General features: G+C 51.8%; 3 protein-coding genes across 17 annotated transcripts in view; 1 reads left to right on the forward strand and 2 right to left on the reverse strand.

Moving 5' to 3' along the window:
* The window catches only part of LOC114857234 (transcription factor SOX-6-like), a 57,323-nt gene extending 57,266 nt beyond the window's left edge, over positions 1 to 57 (reverse strand). The window contains exon 1 of one of the 2 annotated variants that reach the window (XM_029153535.3): positions 1 to 57. This exon is cut by the window's left edge and continues 298 nt beyond it. The gene's annotated coding sequence lies outside the window, so the exon portion shown is untranslated. The other variant, XM_029153533.3, reaches the window with a different exon arrangement.
* A 1,651-nt stretch (positions 58 to 1,708) lies between these two features.
* c6h11orf58 (chromosome 6 C11orf58 homolog) lies at positions 1,709 to 3,578 on the forward strand. 2 transcript variants are annotated; one of them, XM_029153541.3, is made up of 5 exons: positions 1,709 to 1,912; positions 2,255 to 2,341; positions 2,458 to 2,518; positions 2,706 to 2,815; positions 3,057 to 3,578. In XM_029153541.3, exons 1-5 carry the CDS (start codon positions 1,859 to 1,861, stop codon positions 3,267 to 3,269), a joined length of 525 nt encoding a protein of 174 aa, XP_029009374.1. In that variant the 5' UTR covers positions 1,709 to 1,858; the 3' UTR covers positions 3,270 to 3,578. The 2 variants fall into 2 exon arrangements, with proteins under 2 accessions (XP_029009374.1, XP_029009375.1); XM_029153542.3 differs by having other exon boundaries at positions 1,717 to 1,912; positions 2,258 to 2,341.
* A 1,645-nt stretch (positions 3,579 to 5,223) lies between these two features.
* The window catches only part of LOC114857233 (pleckstrin homology domain-containing family A member 7-like), a 43,274-nt gene continuing 32,975 nt past the window's right edge, over positions 5,224 to 15,522 (reverse strand). For 8 of the 13 annotated variants that reach the window (XM_029153522.3, XM_029153518.3, XM_029153521.3 and 5 more), the window contains 21 exons: positions 15,186 to 15,367; positions 13,835 to 14,368; positions 13,214 to 13,754; positions 12,891 to 12,974; positions 12,519 to 12,698; positions 11,791 to 11,844; positions 11,556 to 11,639; positions 10,919 to 10,975; positions 10,703 to 10,783; positions 10,467 to 10,616; positions 10,226 to 10,327; positions 10,033 to 10,144; positions 9,651 to 9,955; positions 9,477 to 9,570; positions 9,310 to 9,392; positions 9,000 to 9,236; positions 6,958 to 7,131; positions 6,675 to 6,808; positions 6,466 to 6,599; positions 6,278 to 6,317; positions 5,224 to 5,961 (listed from right to left, as the gene is read on the reverse strand). In XM_029153522.3, coding sequence (XP_029009355.1) covers positions 5,862 to 5,961; positions 6,278 to 6,317; positions 6,466 to 6,599; positions 6,675 to 6,808; positions 6,958 to 7,131; positions 9,000 to 9,236; positions 9,310 to 9,392; positions 9,477 to 9,570; positions 9,651 to 9,955; positions 10,033 to 10,144; positions 10,226 to 10,327; positions 10,467 to 10,616; positions 10,703 to 10,783; positions 10,919 to 10,975; positions 11,556 to 11,639; positions 11,791 to 11,844; positions 12,519 to 12,698; positions 12,891 to 12,974; positions 13,214 to 13,754; positions 13,835 to 14,368; positions 15,186 to 15,367 — 3,462 coding nt within the window. In that variant the 3' untranslated portion in view covers positions 5,224 to 5,861. The remainder of the gene's footprint in view (positions 5,962 to 6,277; positions 6,318 to 6,465; positions 6,600 to 6,674; positions 6,809 to 6,957; positions 7,132 to 8,999; positions 9,237 to 9,309; positions 9,393 to 9,476; positions 9,571 to 9,650; positions 9,956 to 10,032; positions 10,145 to 10,225; positions 10,328 to 10,466; positions 10,617 to 10,702; positions 10,784 to 10,918; positions 10,976 to 11,555; positions 11,640 to 11,790; positions 11,845 to 12,518; positions 12,699 to 12,890; positions 12,975 to 13,213; positions 13,755 to 13,834; positions 14,369 to 15,185; positions 15,368 to 15,522) is intronic. The other 5 variants (XM_029153520.3, XM_041071217.2, XM_029153519.3 and 2 more) reach the window with 4 other exon arrangements.

Below are 15,522 nucleotides of genomic sequence, written 5' to 3' on the forward strand. Positions count from 1 at the left end.
GTCCAGCACTTTGTGAGGTTAAGTGAGAGTGCGGGACAGCGAGGCAGAGGCAGAGGCAGGATAACCCCTCCTCTCCCTCTCTCCCCTCCCCCCCCCTCTCTCTCCCCCCTCACGGCTGCGCTTGTCACTTTCTTTGTGTGAAGTAACTATTGATATAGATAAAATTATTGGATTTGCCTGTTGTGTCCTCTGGATTTTAATTGTTTCAGCTAAGTTTTGTGTTTGATTCAACATGAGTGCGCGTGCGTGCATGCGCATGCTAGTCAACTGTTTAGTGACAGTTTGAAAAATATTAAAGCATAAAAGCTTTCTTGATTTAATAGGAGAAAAATGTTTTCTCGCAAACGACACACGCATGTGTCCCTAAAATTAAAAGTCTCCCGTAGCAATAAAACACAACTATTATTAACAGAAAAATCGTATTAATAACGCTTGTAACACTGCATTAACTTATTAATATTAAACCATTTTAGCAATAGAAAAATACATTTTAGTCAAATGTGCATTCACATGAAATTTACGCCAATGACGTTTTATTATTGTCTGACTGGAAAATGGAATTTGCTTCATAGAAACTTAAATCTGCCTCTGGTTTATTCTCAAACAGAAAGTTTTTATGAAGTCTTCAAAGTAGGAATTTATTAAGAATTAATTAAAAGTAAGTTTTAAAGTACTGTGTCTACCTTGTTTATAGATAAATAAGAAGCAAGAACTCATTTAAATGGACGTGGTGTTTCAGCGTCTCGTCGCAGGTTCGAGCGCCTCCGGCCTCTTCATTACATTTGCTCTTACGCCACCTTTTGGTTACAGGCAGGTCATAGACGCAGGTTCATCGGACAGTGTCCATTGACTTTTTGTATTAACGAGACACAGAAATATTCGACAAACATTGTGTTTATTCGTGATTTATGAGGATGCATACTTAATAAATGGGCTCCGTTTCATTTATTACCATTACAACCCATAGGCCCTTTGTTTAAGGGACGGTTTCCTAGTTTATCCAATGGTCAGAGTTTAACCTATACAGAAAATATGTTTTAGTTCCACCAGAAATGTCAGTTACTTCAGGGATCGTCATTGTATTTTAAGTCACGGATTATTCAATTATCTTTGCCTCCGTGTTTTAATTACTCTTGACGTTGTCAAGGACATTTCAATAAAGCATTTTAATAGGCTAATGAGATGTTAATTAATATCAAACATTACCTCTTCGCTTTTAAAAACATTCATTAAAATTTAAAAGTGTGTCTCTGAAGGTTTTTCTGCAAAAAAAGTTAAATTGTCTATTTAAAATTCTTAATTGTCCGGATTCAAAGTGTGAATGTGACAACAACCTTCCAGTTCAGCGCCTGCGTCTGTGAGCAGCGAAGGTCAATAAACAAAACGCGTTTGGAGCGAAGGCAGCCATTAAATGTGAGCCAAGGCTTCGAGTCGAGCGACAAAAGGACGTTCATTACTAATTATAAATAATCATACACACACATACGCTAGTTGTGACTTACCAGAAAACACTTTCCCTCTCTCTGTCCTTCTGAGGAGCTTTTGTCTGTTGTCGAGTTTTTATAAATTGTCCCTTAATTTTTTCACGTACGTGCACTAACGTTCGGTTCCCCGGTTTGTCCGTAAACAGTGTTTAGCTTTTATTTAGCGCCACGTTTTAATCGCTGGCCTTCATAGTTTGACGAGTCGCGTTTCAGGGAGTGTTCCACAATCCACCGATGAGGGGCAGCAGAGGCTCAACACTGCTGTCAGCGAAGAAGAAACTGGAAGTGACGACACATGGTTGTTGACAAAGCCAGCTAGCTTGTGCCAGTGCACATGATCTTTTGTTGACGTTTAATTAAAGTTTTCATTTATAATGACTTCACCTGAAGACAAGCACGGAACGAAGCGACCTGCGTCACCGAGTCAAGTGAGTCAAACAAATAAACGACACGTATTCTGTGGTTACGTGTCTTCATTACTTCGACAGTGTTAGCATAGTTTTAGCCAGTTTGCTAACGTAGGAGCTTCATCGTGAAACATGAAGAGTCCGAACCATGATTATTCTCTCTTTACATCAACGGCGCCTCATAACATTGTCTTCTTAGCATCGGCTGTTAGTAGAGGTGGTGTGTACAAAAATAAACATCAAGGAAGAAATCAGACTGCTTTTGGAAAGTAAAACCATGTCTAATACAACAGCACTGTAAGAAACGGTCTTCATGCTCCCTAACCTTCACCCAGTTGCACTCATACGAAGGCTTTGCTTTAGCAGGACGGCTCTACACAGTGGTCATCAGCTGATCTAGGAAGTGATGAGAGGAAGCAAAAGTTTTTACGGTTGATGGGCGCCGGGAAGGTTTGTATCATCACTTTATCTGTGGGTCTGTAGTTTCTAGACAAATAAAATAGATGCATTGTTCAGCTCATTACTTGTAAAGATGCGCGACACTAATGGTTGCTTCTGTTCTCTAGAAAGAACACACGGGACGACTTGTCATCGGCGACCACAAGTCCACATCCCACTTCCGAAGTGGTAAGCGCTCTCAGTACCTCAGCACAGTTGTGTCTCACGCCTCTGACACATCCTGCCACAGCCATGTGCCCGTTACCATTAACCCAGCCTCCTCTTTACACATCCGCCGTACAGATCTATCCGAGCGCGGATAGGCCTGGAACGGTCGGGTGGGGCGTGCCCGCTGTGACTGGTGTCTCCTCTGCAGGACAGGAAGACCAGAAGATCAGCGAGCAGCTGGAGATCCAGTACAAGCAGGGCATGGATGGGAAGCTGTCAGGACGGAACCGGAGACACTGTGGCCTCGGCTTCTCCGAGGTGAGGAACGTGTGCGAAGTGTGTCAGTGCACTGTGTTCACCGCTGGGCAAGAATGTATAAAACACAGTGAGCAGGGGTCAGTTTGTACCACTAATGAGTTGAACACAACCCTGTTCTGTCCTAATAGTGAGATCACAGTGACACATAACAACCTGGCAAAGGGGGGATACGTATAATGACAAAGTATTTCTAACTTTCTTCCTGCGGCACTAATTGAATCTTCTATTGTCTTTCCTGCAGCCTGAGACGCAGCCGGAGCTTCTTCCCTCTCCACCAGTGGACAGTCAGGCAAAAGCAGCCGAGCCAGACGAGACCACCAGTGAAAAAGAATCAACAAACAGCCCCGAGAACAGCGATCCCCGTCCAGAAGAACAGACGCCCGAGCCCGGATCAGACAGTAGCAACCAAGACAAGAAGCCCAACTATAAAGCGGCCTTTGTGAAGTCCGCGTAGGCTGAGCAGGGCTTTAGTTTTTTTAATCTCACAGTTTGTATCTTTTGAAATAGTTAACCTGTAGCTTCACACCTGTTTTCAGTCGTTTTACAGTACAGCTATGATTCGGAACACGAGCGCTCCTGCTGATGCTTTGTTTGAGATTCCATCTCAAGGATGCAGCTACTGCATATGCCCTGTGTTGCGTTGGATGAACATGAACGCTTGACGTACAGCATGATTGTTACACATTGTGAATTTTGTAAATTCTTGTTTGAATGCTAATAAAAGGGACGTGTCAGTCCAAGATTTGCTGTTTCTAACACCAGATCTACAACTGCCCCAGTTTGTTATAGTGTCTGTTGTCTGGGCTCATCTATGACGTGGCCAGGTTTCATGCAAACTGAGACAAGTTGAACTAAAAACGAATCTACAAGAATCAAAGACCTTTCATTATTATGATTCCATGAATAAATAATCAGGTAACAAATAAATCAACTTCAGATATCAGACATTGTTCATTTCCTTGTCTGTCATCAACACATCCCGTAGCTGATCCACAGCCGTCACGTGACAAAAGAAATCTGTAAGGATCCGTATGAACGAATCACGAACGAACTGGAGCGCCTGCTGCTCCACAGAACCTGAGCGGCCTGGCTGATGGGACAAGAAAACGAATCCCTGACGACTGACGCTCAGTTCAGTGAGTCCTGAACGAATCATTTCTGTTTCCTGTCCTGTTGACTGAGTTTAAGCAGCTGCTGCCACGTGGCGAGAGAAGGTACTGCATGGAACTCAACGAGTCGTTCACTGAGAGGACTCGTTTCGCCCGAGTCATACAAAAGATTAGTTCATATTGAACGAATCGTTCACTGAGAGGACTCGTTCTGCCCGAGTCATACAAAAGATTAGTTCATATTGAACTAGATGTTCAATGAGAAGACTCGTTCCTTCCGAGTCATACAAAAGATTAGTTCACATTGAACGAATCGTTAACGAACGACACGCCTCCAAACGAAAGCAAAGTATGTGCGAGCAAGCAGCAGTTTGTAGCGGAGCGGATGACGTCAGAGGCAAAGCTTGTAGCTTGTCATTTACGTTACGTTTTGTTGTTTATCGTACGTTTGCTTCTCGCTGCTTTTTAAAGCACGTGACGTCACTACAATGGAGAGCGCTGCGTTAAATAACCAGAACAAAAGTAACCGTAAACGTGTACTTCAACACGCTGCGACATGAATGGATAGTTTAAACGCCGTGTTTTTAAACGACGTTAGTTTCGTTTATTAAGATACTGACGAATGAAGCTCGTCCAGTTCTGCTGCTTTGTACTTTCTCTGTCTGAAGCTTTTTAGTGCATTATTACCGTCCATCTCTGGATTTGATTATAAAAATATAATATAATAATATAATAACAGCAAAATGATGAGTCGGGTGGAAATGGCTCAGCCGTATCCAGACGGCTCCGACTGGTCGCTGCTACTGGGAAGCCGAGTGGACCGGGGACCGGACCGGTATCTGAGTGGCTTATGGAGGAATGAGCAGAAAGGCCGAAGGCAACGATTCGGACCTGGATCCGGTCCTGGAGTCTGCGCTACTGTCACGGCCAATACACAGCCTGGTACAACAGGGGCGACGCAGCCACGTCTGTGCCCTACTTCAGCTCCAGGCGCGTCGGCGTGTATGTGGACTGGTCCGGCACCGTGTCGTTGGGTGCCGTGACCCACCTGTACACGTTCCACACTGAGTTCTGAGCCACTGTACCCAGGCTTCCGGCTGGGGTTAAACAGTTCCACGCTAACAATTCTTCAGCCCGAAGGCAAATAAAACATACTCAGATGCATTAAATTATTACCAAACACAGGACATGAACCCAGAACAGGCCCAGGGGTCCCACCAGCGGAAGGTGAACCTGACCCCCACGGGTCACAGCTGGTGGTCTCAACTCCATAAATAAAAGAGCCAGTCGACGTCGACGAAGCAGTTGATCTGGTCACTTTTTATTTCTGCGTAGCTTGAGTTCATTTACATTTTTCTTTAACAATGACTCAGTGGCTGAAGTTCCAGCTTTGTGTTGTAACTATGGAGGTTTGGTCTCAGTGCTGGTTACTTGTTTGGTTTATGAGCACAAACACGTTCTGACATTACTTATTTACATATTTTGTTATAATGTCATTCACAAATGTTCATAAATATCTTTGGTTAAAACTAATAAACTTGATGGTTTGTAACCTGGGAAGTGATTCAGACAAACCTTATGTTTAAATATATAAAAATAATCCACAGCAAAAATCTGTTAAAATAATATTGTTTTGTCCGTTCAGTGATTTTTCATACTGGCCCAAACACCATCGCCCACTGGGGTTCATTCTGAGTAGCTCGTTTACTAAAACATTGATCATCGTGAGGCTGTTGACAAAAGCTACAGCTGAATCTAAAGCTGTAATAAATACGTCCCGTCAGCTTCATTCTGCCGTGAAAACACAGGTTACAGGTAAAATGTTAAAAACTCACTCGTGATTAAATTACAAACTGGCAGTGCAGTAAAATTCTGTGATTCTGTTTTAAAGCTTCAATTTGTCAGTCATAAAAGAGAAAAAGTTACAAAAGACTCAGTCAAAGGAAAACTGCTGAAAGCGATGCTTGGTCTCGGTAGGAAGCAGCGGCCGCTGCCTCGCGCTGCAGGCGCCGGCTCCGTGCTCCGCTGCTGCTCTGGCTGTGGAGGAAACGGGAGACGTGAGACAACGGAGCCGCTTCATCTGTGCAGAAAACCTGAAGGACACGTGGTTTACTGGACCGACCCACAAGAAGCGGGATGTAAAGGTTCTGACTGTAATCTTTTCTTTCACCACCACAATGATCCACACAACAGCCCAGAAGACACCTGAAGCTCCTGGACACAGCAGCAGGGCTGTGCACAGACGGAGAGCTTCCTCAGCCTAACAAGGCTTGCGTCGCCGGTCTGTGCAGAGTCCAAACTGAAGCCAACAGCACCAACTAAAACCCGGCAACACGAAGGAATGAGGGAGTACCTGGACCCGATGAGCTCGAGTGTCTGCGGCCTCTCAGTCCCTGCACATCAGGCACAACGACACGTCACACGTTGCCTGTCTAAGGAGGCGTCACACCGGACCGAGCCGGTTTTTCCGGTTCTATAGCTAACGGAGCCCGCGGCCCGTCCAGCCGTGTTCTGCTGGTCAAAGCCGTATTCTGCCCTCACCTGCCACCAGTTTGCTCTTGCGTGAGGCCTCTGATGCCAGAACGTGGGAGACGTTCATGATCCTCTGCTGCTGCTGCACAGCCGAGTCCAGCTCCGTGAAGTCCAGCGGGTCAGAAGGCTGGATGTTCTGGACGCTGGCAACCAAACAAAGCACAACTTTACACCTGGTCCACGTTGTGTCTGGAACGGAGAGATCCTACTGCAGTTACCTGGACCTGGCCAGGAGGTTCTTGATGCGCTCGGCCCGGCGGGAGCGTTCCTCCAGCTCCTCTGGACTCAGAGGCTCCTCAGGATCTGACTCCACATAGCGCTCTGGGATCGGAACCTTCTGCGGTTTGGACAGCTGCACGAGACAGGAAGTTCGTCAGTCACATGGAGCTGATGCAGAGAGCGACACCAGCCACCACGCCTTCATCATCCAGCAGCTGCTCGGTGTCGGTCCGACTACTCATCAACCCTCGGTTCTGTCTCAGCCTGTCGCTGCGTTTCTACCTCTCGGCTGATGTCCAGGTCGTAGTCCAGAGGCTCCACATCCGCCTCCCGTACGAGCGCCGCCTTCGCCGTCACCCAGTCGTTTGAGTGGAGCCGTCTCCTCTCCTTCACTGGGCTCCTCCCTTCGTCGCTCTGACCTTCTGTCCTCGGACGCTGCACCGGCCACTCGAACACCTGCAAGTGTGAAAGGCCTGTTAGACAGTAAATAACTATATTACATTTTATTAAAGAAACTTTTGATGTTTAGATAATGTTTTAGAAGATCACCAGTAGCCGGGTGTTTTCATTGGGTGGTTTATCACCTGGATTCTATGGGACACTAACTGTTAATCAGAGCTCTGTTGGACGCTAGCGTTAAAGGCTCTGCAGTTAGATGTGCCTCAACTAGAGGGAGACAAACTCTGTGCAATCACCTGAATGGATGGTGTTTAGTATCAGAACCACAGGAGCGACCCGGCAGGTTAGTGTGACTCTAACACCACGTTTGTGCCCCCTGCTCTCGTACGTGTGTGTGTGATGAGGGTACTTGTGAGAAATTATCCAAGGAGCATCAAAGCCATGCAAGCAGCTTCCCCGTTCCAGCAGCCTGCAGCAGCGGCTGGTTGGATGGTGCGTTCACATGCTCTGAGAAACACCACGTCCCAGCGGCTGTGTTCAGGAAACTCAGAGAGAGAGAGAGAGAAAGAGGGGGTGGAGAGAGGGAGAGAGAGTGAGAGGACAAGGGCGAGAGAGAGAGAGAGAGGAAGAGGGTGGTGGAAAGAGAGAGAGCCATGCAGATACAATCGTCACACCTCCACCAGTTTAAAAGAACACAGCAGAGAGGGCGTCCGAAGCGAGAAACTCTTTATTGTCCAGTGCAAATCTCTACATGATAGAAAAGAAGATGAAGAGTTGTGCATTTGTTCTGTTACACAGAATAAGAATTAGGTATAAAGCTTTACTACAGGACACTTCTACGCCTCCTGGATCTACGTGTCTGAACTGACCCATGGATGTGGTGGAAAGATTAAAGCAGCTTCCAGAGTAAACCAGCATTGAACGCAGCGCAGCGTGGAGCAGCTGAAGGCCTCACGCCGCTCACAGGTTCGTTCCCACGCGTTCATCTGGTTTTAGTGTTGCTGCAACACAACAAGCAGCTAAAACCCAAAGCATCAACACTAGTGATAAATGAATTCATCCTCGCTCTTCCTGTTATTGCATCTCAGCCCAGTGTCCCGATCCGTCCGGTAGATTAGCGATGCATAAAACAGCGTAGGCCACTAAGATGCGCTGTGACGCCAGCGCAGCGTCTCCTTCGTCTTTATGCTGGTGGAGTTCAAAGGATTAAAGATGCTCTGCTGTTAAATGGCTGGAGTGAAGAGGAGGATCCCACGGCAGCACAGTGCTGCAGGTTCCATTACAGGCATCAGAGTGTGAGTAGCTGTTGTCCTGACCTTTGAGCAGTGTTAGCCCGACTACCAACTACTGCAGCTTCCAGACCAAACCCAACAACAACTTCTAGGATTTTCAGCCTTAAATCAAGCAAACGAGTCGACTAAGGAGGTAAAATCATGACAAAGGCAAAAGGATCATCAGCAACACAAGGCACTTGGACTGTGTGAAGAACGGAACGCAGGGAGGTGTGGTGATGATCAGTGCTGCTAACGCTGCCTCTTCCTTCATCCATCAACCTGAAAGCTCAGTCCTCATATAGCTATGTAGTAAACAATCTACAAAATATACCTGTGAAAATACCCTCAGTAAATAAATAGTATGCAGATGTTTCCTCTGGAGCGCGGCGCGTCCCAGTCCCTCTGTTAGTGGGTTTACATTCACAGCCGTGTCAGTGAGGTTCCACCACAGGCAGTGGCAACAGTGAGCACCCGTCGGTCCAAACCCGAGCAGGGAGCCGGCTCTATAGCGTATAGCGTTAGCGGCTAGCTGGTTAGCGTGTTAGCGTCCCTGCTGGGCTGCTATGTGTCCGGCGGCTGCAGAGCGTGGCAGCAGTGGAGGTGCTGCTCCCTGTGTCTGCTGCCGCTGCGCGAGTGTGGGGGGCAACGTACAGGCGGCGGGTCGGCGGCGCCGGACGGCAGCCTGCAGGAGGAGGAGCGCTGGGCGGAGGCCGTGGAGGTGGACGCGGACGCGCGCTCCCCCTGGCTCAGGTTCCGCTTTCGCTCGCGCACCAGCGCCTTCTGGTGGCGCTTCATCCGCTCCAGCTGCTCCTCCGCCGTCATCCGGCCTCGAGGCTGCACGGCCTCGAGCGGCGAGGACACACACTCCAAGGCACTTTTGGGTCTCTCCTGGTGACACAAGGCAAAGGTTGAGCGGGTGAGGCTGGATGTGTTCATAGAAAAGCTGCCATCGAACACTGACCCTGGCTACAGAGCTGCCCGGACCTCTCCTCAGGGTCACGTAGGACGAGATGTAGTCGGACTGGTTCGGCCGAGACGAGGAGCCTGACGACACAAAGGTCGGAGACGAGTACGTCACGAAAAGAAGGAAACATGAAGCTCATCTACAGCTGAGTGCTGCTCACACACCTTTGCTGAGGAAGCAGTGGAAGTCTGCGTCGGCTCCAGTGCTGCGGCTCATCCCTGGCAGCTCAGGTTCACTCAGGTAAGATCGCAAATCAGCCTGAAATCAAGAGCCCGGAGGAGCCAGGTTACCGGTGCCTATGCAGAAAGAAGGCTCACGCTAGGGCAAGTTCCTCTCACCTTGTAGTCCCCGTTGACATACTGCCCGCTCTCTCTGTCCCGCTTCCTCTCGTCCGACTGGCGTTTCAGGCCACGCACCGACGTGTGGCGGATCACAGAGGCCTCCTTGGGAAGCGGCGGCACCGCCGGCGGCGTGTCCTCGTAGTCGTAGAGGCGGGGCAGCGGCGGGCGGGGCGGAGCGCCGTCCTCGGCCCACTTTGGCCCCGAGCTGTGAGGCAGCGTGATGGAGCTGCGAGGCGGAGGCTGGACCTCGGCGCTGGAGGAAGGCACTGCTGGATCTGACACCGAAGGCACTAATTTCCTCTCTGAACAAAGAAAGGAGGACGGTTTGCAGGTTGGACACACGCAGACCCTCTGCCTTTGCGCCACAGTCTGCTCCCACCTGGGTTCTGGACTGAGTCGATGGTGACCTTGTAGTTGGCTTTGCTAGCGCTCAGACCTGCCATCACGTCTTCGATCCTCCACAGCTCCCGTTTCATTTCCACTTTTTGTTGCTGTACAACAAATCACAGACAGATTTAGAACCTGGAGGCTCAGCTGCTCTCTGTTGTGTGTGTGAAGCTGCATTGTCTGACCGGGGTCGTGTTGCTCTGATGCATGTGCGCCTGCAGCGCTGTCCTCAGCTGCTCCACCGTCTGCTCCAGCCTGCTGTACTCTGCCCAGGCGCTCGCCATCTCCTGCAAACCAGTCACAGAGCTGCTCACACAGGTCCGGTAGGAACTGATGTAATAATGGTAACAACAGATTGAAGAGCGTTGGCTCGGCTGCATTAGAGCCAGTGCTCAAACACAACTCTGACTACTGATGCAGACATACGGTGGAGAGCCGGGATATCTGGGCCCTGATGGTGACCAGGTCCTCCTGCAGCAGCCTCTGCTGGTAGGCGATCTTGTGAGCGTGGGCTGGTTGCTCCTGGTACTTCTCCATCTGCTGATGCGACACGTCCAACACGCCCTCCAGCTTGTCCTGATGAGGAGGAGATGGAGGCAAGCAGTCAGACCTTCATCCCAATCCGAGCTCAGCTCATGAATGCAGCGCGGCCACGCGTTCACCTTGTCCTCCTTCAACGAGCTGATCCGAGTCTCCAGGTCCTTCAGGATCCTGTCCTGCTCACATAACCGACTCAGCGTCACCTGCAGAGGGAGACAGAGCGCTTCCAGTCTGTTGACCTGTGACGTTGCTGTTGTTGCATGTGATCAAGTTTTCACAGCTCATCAGTTGTTTAAACAGTGCAGGTGGTCAGTGAAGGGTGGATGCAGGTCACTTACATCCACGTCACTCTCTGCAACCTTGACCGGCTTCCCCAGCGTCTGACTCCCGGCCACCTGGAGGTCACAGCAGAGACACGTCCAGTTAAAGTCACGAGTGGTAGAAGCAGGAGACCAACGACCTGTCAGCAGGCTGACGCTGAGCTGTGACGCATTCTGAGTGAGGTTCGCACATAAATCAGCCCTCGGCATGAACGACACAATGACTTGTCCATAAACGCGTGTGTGATGAGCCTCATCACTGTCACAGGTTCAGACGGACAGGTTCTGCTGGGCTCAGAACCCGCTGAAGCCATTCAGGCGAAACAGACGGAAAATGAATCATTTGTTTGTGGCGTCGTCTACGGAGGCCTGTGTTTCAGAGACGATGGTAGAAGCAGCTGGCTTTTCAACCACCGGCCACAGCCACAACACATGCACTGCCGAGCCGTCCCATGCCCACAGACAGATGGGATGGGAGGGTGGATGGACGGGTCAAAGGTCACGATGCCAAGCTGACAATGCTGCGCCTCAAGCAATGGGATCTGTCTAGAAAACACTCTCACACGCTCCGTACCGTAAGACATGCACGAGCAGGAACACACACGCAACCACACGTATGCTACGAACAACACGCACACGAACACAGAGAGCTTACGTTCATGATGGGCCTGAGAGGCCCAGCAGTGCAGTGCAGTAGTAAACTGTGAACTGCGAGGATCAGGGGCTCTAGAGCTCTGATCTGGGAGTTAAATCACAGAGATACAGCCGCAGTCACAACACGGCGGCGTGTTCGGCTTATTAATCAACTCTGGGACGCTCTGTCCGTCACACGCTCGTCAGTGAGTTAGTTTAAGGTGGAAAGGAGTGAAATACCAAAGGTTCTGTCTCACCTTCAGGTCCAAATACTCCAGGTCCTTCTTCAGCTGCATGTAGGTGTCATCAGCCTGGAAGGACAGTGTTTATTAAGAGTCGTCTGAATCAGCAGAGGCTCGCAGAGTCCATGCATCTCACACACACACACACACACACACACACACACACACACACACACACACACACACACACACACACACACACACACACACACACACACACACACACACACACACACACACACACACACACACACACACACACACACACACACACACACACACACTAAAACTATCGACTCGTCAGACCAGGATCCGTCAGAAGCAGCCCATCACAAACCGGCCCTGAATTCAGCCGCTGGAATTCAGCTCACATTCAACAGATACGACAGACGCACAACTGGACACAGGGAGCTGCGAGTCGGGGTTTGAGGTGACCGCGCCGCGGACGCTCAGGAGCTAGCAGCACATGCTACAGAAGCACCACATGGAAACCCAGCAGCCAACAACACGGAGGAGCACAGATGGAACCACGTGACAGTCAGGTAGAGGCTGCCATCAACATACTCAGACCGGACGGCGGGTCTGTTGGGTCACAGCTCCAACCTGCGTGTGGGATGTAAAAGCTGAGCCGAACGTCCTTCAAATTCCCTGAGAAAGGGAATATCTGCTATTGAAGCAGCTCTGCAGCATGTTTCATGGGAACCTCTACCCGCAGCAGGCAGGCGCTGCCACACGGGCCCCACCTGGGTGTGACCTCTGAGGTGAGCCGTGGGGGAGGGGCCGGCGCTGAGGAGGGGGCCGGCGCCGAACGGCTCCGTGGGACTGTCGAGCCGCTGGAGCCGCGCTAACGTGTGCTGGCGAGCAGACGCCATCCTGGCCTGATGCCGGCGGAGCTGAATGAGGAGCAGCGTGAGCTCCTCGGGCTGTCGGCAGCACATGACACAAGTCTGACACAAGTTCATGGTGACCACACGCTCCCTTCACCTACGGGCAGCTGAAGGCAGCTGAGTTAGAGGATTAACAGGTGCACGTTTGCTGCTGGAGCTGCTCCCACACGCTCAGCCGCTGCAGACACTTCATCCAACAGTAACCAGCTGGCGCCGGCTGAAACCTACCGTCTTGCCGTGAAGGCTCGGGGCGCTAACGGTGTGGGTGATGTATCCAGACGGAGGCATCGAGCGTCTCTCCATAGTCGCAGCCTGAAGAACACAAAACAAATGAAGCATGTGATTCTAATCACAACATCACCAGGTCGCAGCATTTCATGATGCCGAGTTAGTGGTAAACCTGAAGTTCTCGCACATCTGTACGTCGGACAGATTAGACCGTCTTCTTTATATTTTGCACTTGTCCAGTGGGATGATATCTACAAACTGATGCTGATGTTCTAACTGTGAGAACAGGTCTTACAGTATTTCCCTGACCTCCGTGACTCTACCTTGAACAGCTGGGACTTGCTCCTCCGAGGGGACGCGGTGAACGGCGTGTCCACCGCTGACCTGTCGCCCACAGGCCGGACCGTCAGCCGCTCCGCCGGCGTGTGAGGCCTCCGGTTGGGTGACAGGGCCCGGCCGGCGCCCGGCGGAGGCCCCGGTGGGGGGAGGTCGCCCGCTGATGGCGGCACCGACACGCAGCGGGGCGACCCGTCGGACCTGGGGGCCGAGGAGGCGGGCACGGCGGACGGGGGGCGGGGCCCGAACGGGTACTCTGGGGCCGGGGTGTAGAGCGGGGCCGTGGGGCTGCCGTGCCGGAACTGGTGGCGCTGCTGCCACTCGTACAGCTGCCAGACGGTGCTGGCGCCGGGGGCAACCGGCTCCAGAACGGGCCGGAAGTGGCTCAGGCGGTCCTGGGCGTACTTGTACTCGCCGAGCCGGCCCGGCGGGGGGCTTTGGCGAGGCGTCTTCGGCAGCGTCTGGTAGAGGTCGGTGGAGGTGAAGGTGTGCTGGGTTGGTGGCGTGCGGCGAGGGAGGGTGTTCTCTCTGGACGGGGGAGAGGAAACACGAGCAGAACGTTAACCCACCTCCTCTAGACCGCGGCGAAGCTGCGCGTCGGGACCCACCCTTTAAGCTCCGCCTTCTGCACTTTGACCCACTGCTCCACCTGCTCCAGAGCACTTCTCCTCTGCACCCGCTTGCTGCTGTCGGCAGCGGGCTGAGCCGGGACCCTCTGGTACGTCCCCGCCGCGATGCCGTTGGGCTCCAGGATGGGGCTGGGCGTCTGCACCAGGCCGTTCCTCGTGCAGACGCTGGAGGGAAGCGTGGAGGCGGCGCGCGACGGCGCCCGCGACGGGACCCTGGACACGGGCGCCGAGGCCGACACGCGGTGCGACTGCAGCAGAGTGATGGGAGCGGGGTTGGAGGGCAGCGACGTGTGCGTGTCCATCTCCAGGCCGGGGCTGCCGACGGCGGAGGCAGGAGAGTCTTTGTGGAAGCTGCAGAGCTCGTCAGCGTCGCGGTGGACGGGCTCCAGCAGAACCTCGTGGATCATCGGCGCTGGGACGCCACAGTCTGACGCCTGGGTCTTGGTCCGGTGGTGGTTCACGTGGTTGGTCTGAGGAACAGCCTGCTGCCACGTGCTCAGCGTGTCAGCAGGCCTGTGGAGAAAGAGGACATCTTTACACCTTTCAGCCCGAGGACCGGACGCCGGCTTTCCTCAGCCCCAAACAGGATTTCACTGACTGCATAAGCTGTTCTGTTCCATCTGATCTCTGCCACGATATCCCATCATTCCAGGGGTCTAAGTCTAGAAGTGAACTTTAGCTTTAGTGTCACATCAAAGACAACGTTCTGCCTCATCTCCAGCTTCAGAGGCTGAGACCAGATCCAGAATGCAGCTCATTTAAAACAGGGTTCAACTGCAGTGAAGGAAAGTGGGCCAAAGAAACAGAACAGCGTCTAAAGATCAACGTTCACCTTTAAACAGTCAGTCAAAGACTTCATCTTAAATGAATGTCAAATACGGGCAGCAAATAGCACCAGGTTCATTCACTGGAACTAGTGGGTCCAGTGGGACTCCCCTTCAAAACACAGAGAATCAAAGCTCACTGCAGGAGTCTGCGGCTGCCAGCGACTGATGCCGCCACGCGTCAACACATGAATAAAACATGGAGGAAGCCGCTGCTCGTTCAAAGAGTCTAGAAGCAGCCGAGCTCATGAACAAACACACTAAAGCCACATGGCACCGGATCAGTGAGAGCTGTAAGCAGCTCAGAGTCAGCGTCGCCTGTAAAGACGAGCGACTGGCAACAGTCTGCAGACGGTTCATGTTCACAGCAACTGCCGTTGTCGCATGCGGTGACGCGACGTTAAACAGCTTTTGGTTTGTGGATCTGTGAAGGTATATGACTGAATGAGCGCGTGTACATGTGGAGCCACTAGGGGGAGCTCACGGTGTGAGGTGGACCCTCCTACCTGCCCGGCGCCGGGCCCTGGTTCTGCATCAGCGCCGCCTGGTTCATGGCCCTCAGCCACGTGTTCATGTCCTCCTGCGTGTCGGCGCTGAAGTAGTACGTCCGCATCCCTGCGTGCTCCGCCTGCGAGCCAATCACAGAGCTCTGCTGGTAAACGTACGAGCGCATGCCGCTGTGGCTAGCCTGCGGGAGGAGAGGGGGGTCAGAGGTCAGCGGGGAGGTCACCACGACGCCGCTGCCGTCCAACACCAGAAACAACATCAAGGCACAGGCATGGACCAGGACAGAGTCACAGAGGAACCACAGCAACACAGACCACAAGAGGCAAAGAGCAAAGA

The sequence above is a fragment of the Betta splendens genome, chromosome 6, assembly GCF_900634795.4.
Source record: "Betta splendens chromosome 6, fBetSpl5.4, whole genome shotgun sequence".
Lineage (NCBI taxonomy): Eukaryota > Metazoa > Chordata > Actinopteri > Anabantiformes > Osphronemidae > Betta > Betta splendens.

Bases quoted from the DNA above. Each gene is read 5' to 3' on its own strand.
- c6h11orf58 (XM_029153541.3), top strand. From the start codon at position 1,859: ATGACTTCACCTGAAGACAAGCACGGAACGAAGCGACCTGCGTCACCG. The intron at 2,342-2,457 runs GTTTGTATCATC...TCTGTTCTCTAG, and splicing joins GGTTGATGGGCGCCGGGAAG to AAAGAACACACGGGACGACT. The intron at 2,816-3,056 runs GTGAGGAACGTG...TCTTTCCTGCAG, and splicing joins GTGGCCTCGGCTTCTCCGAG to CCTGAGACGCAGCCGGAGCT.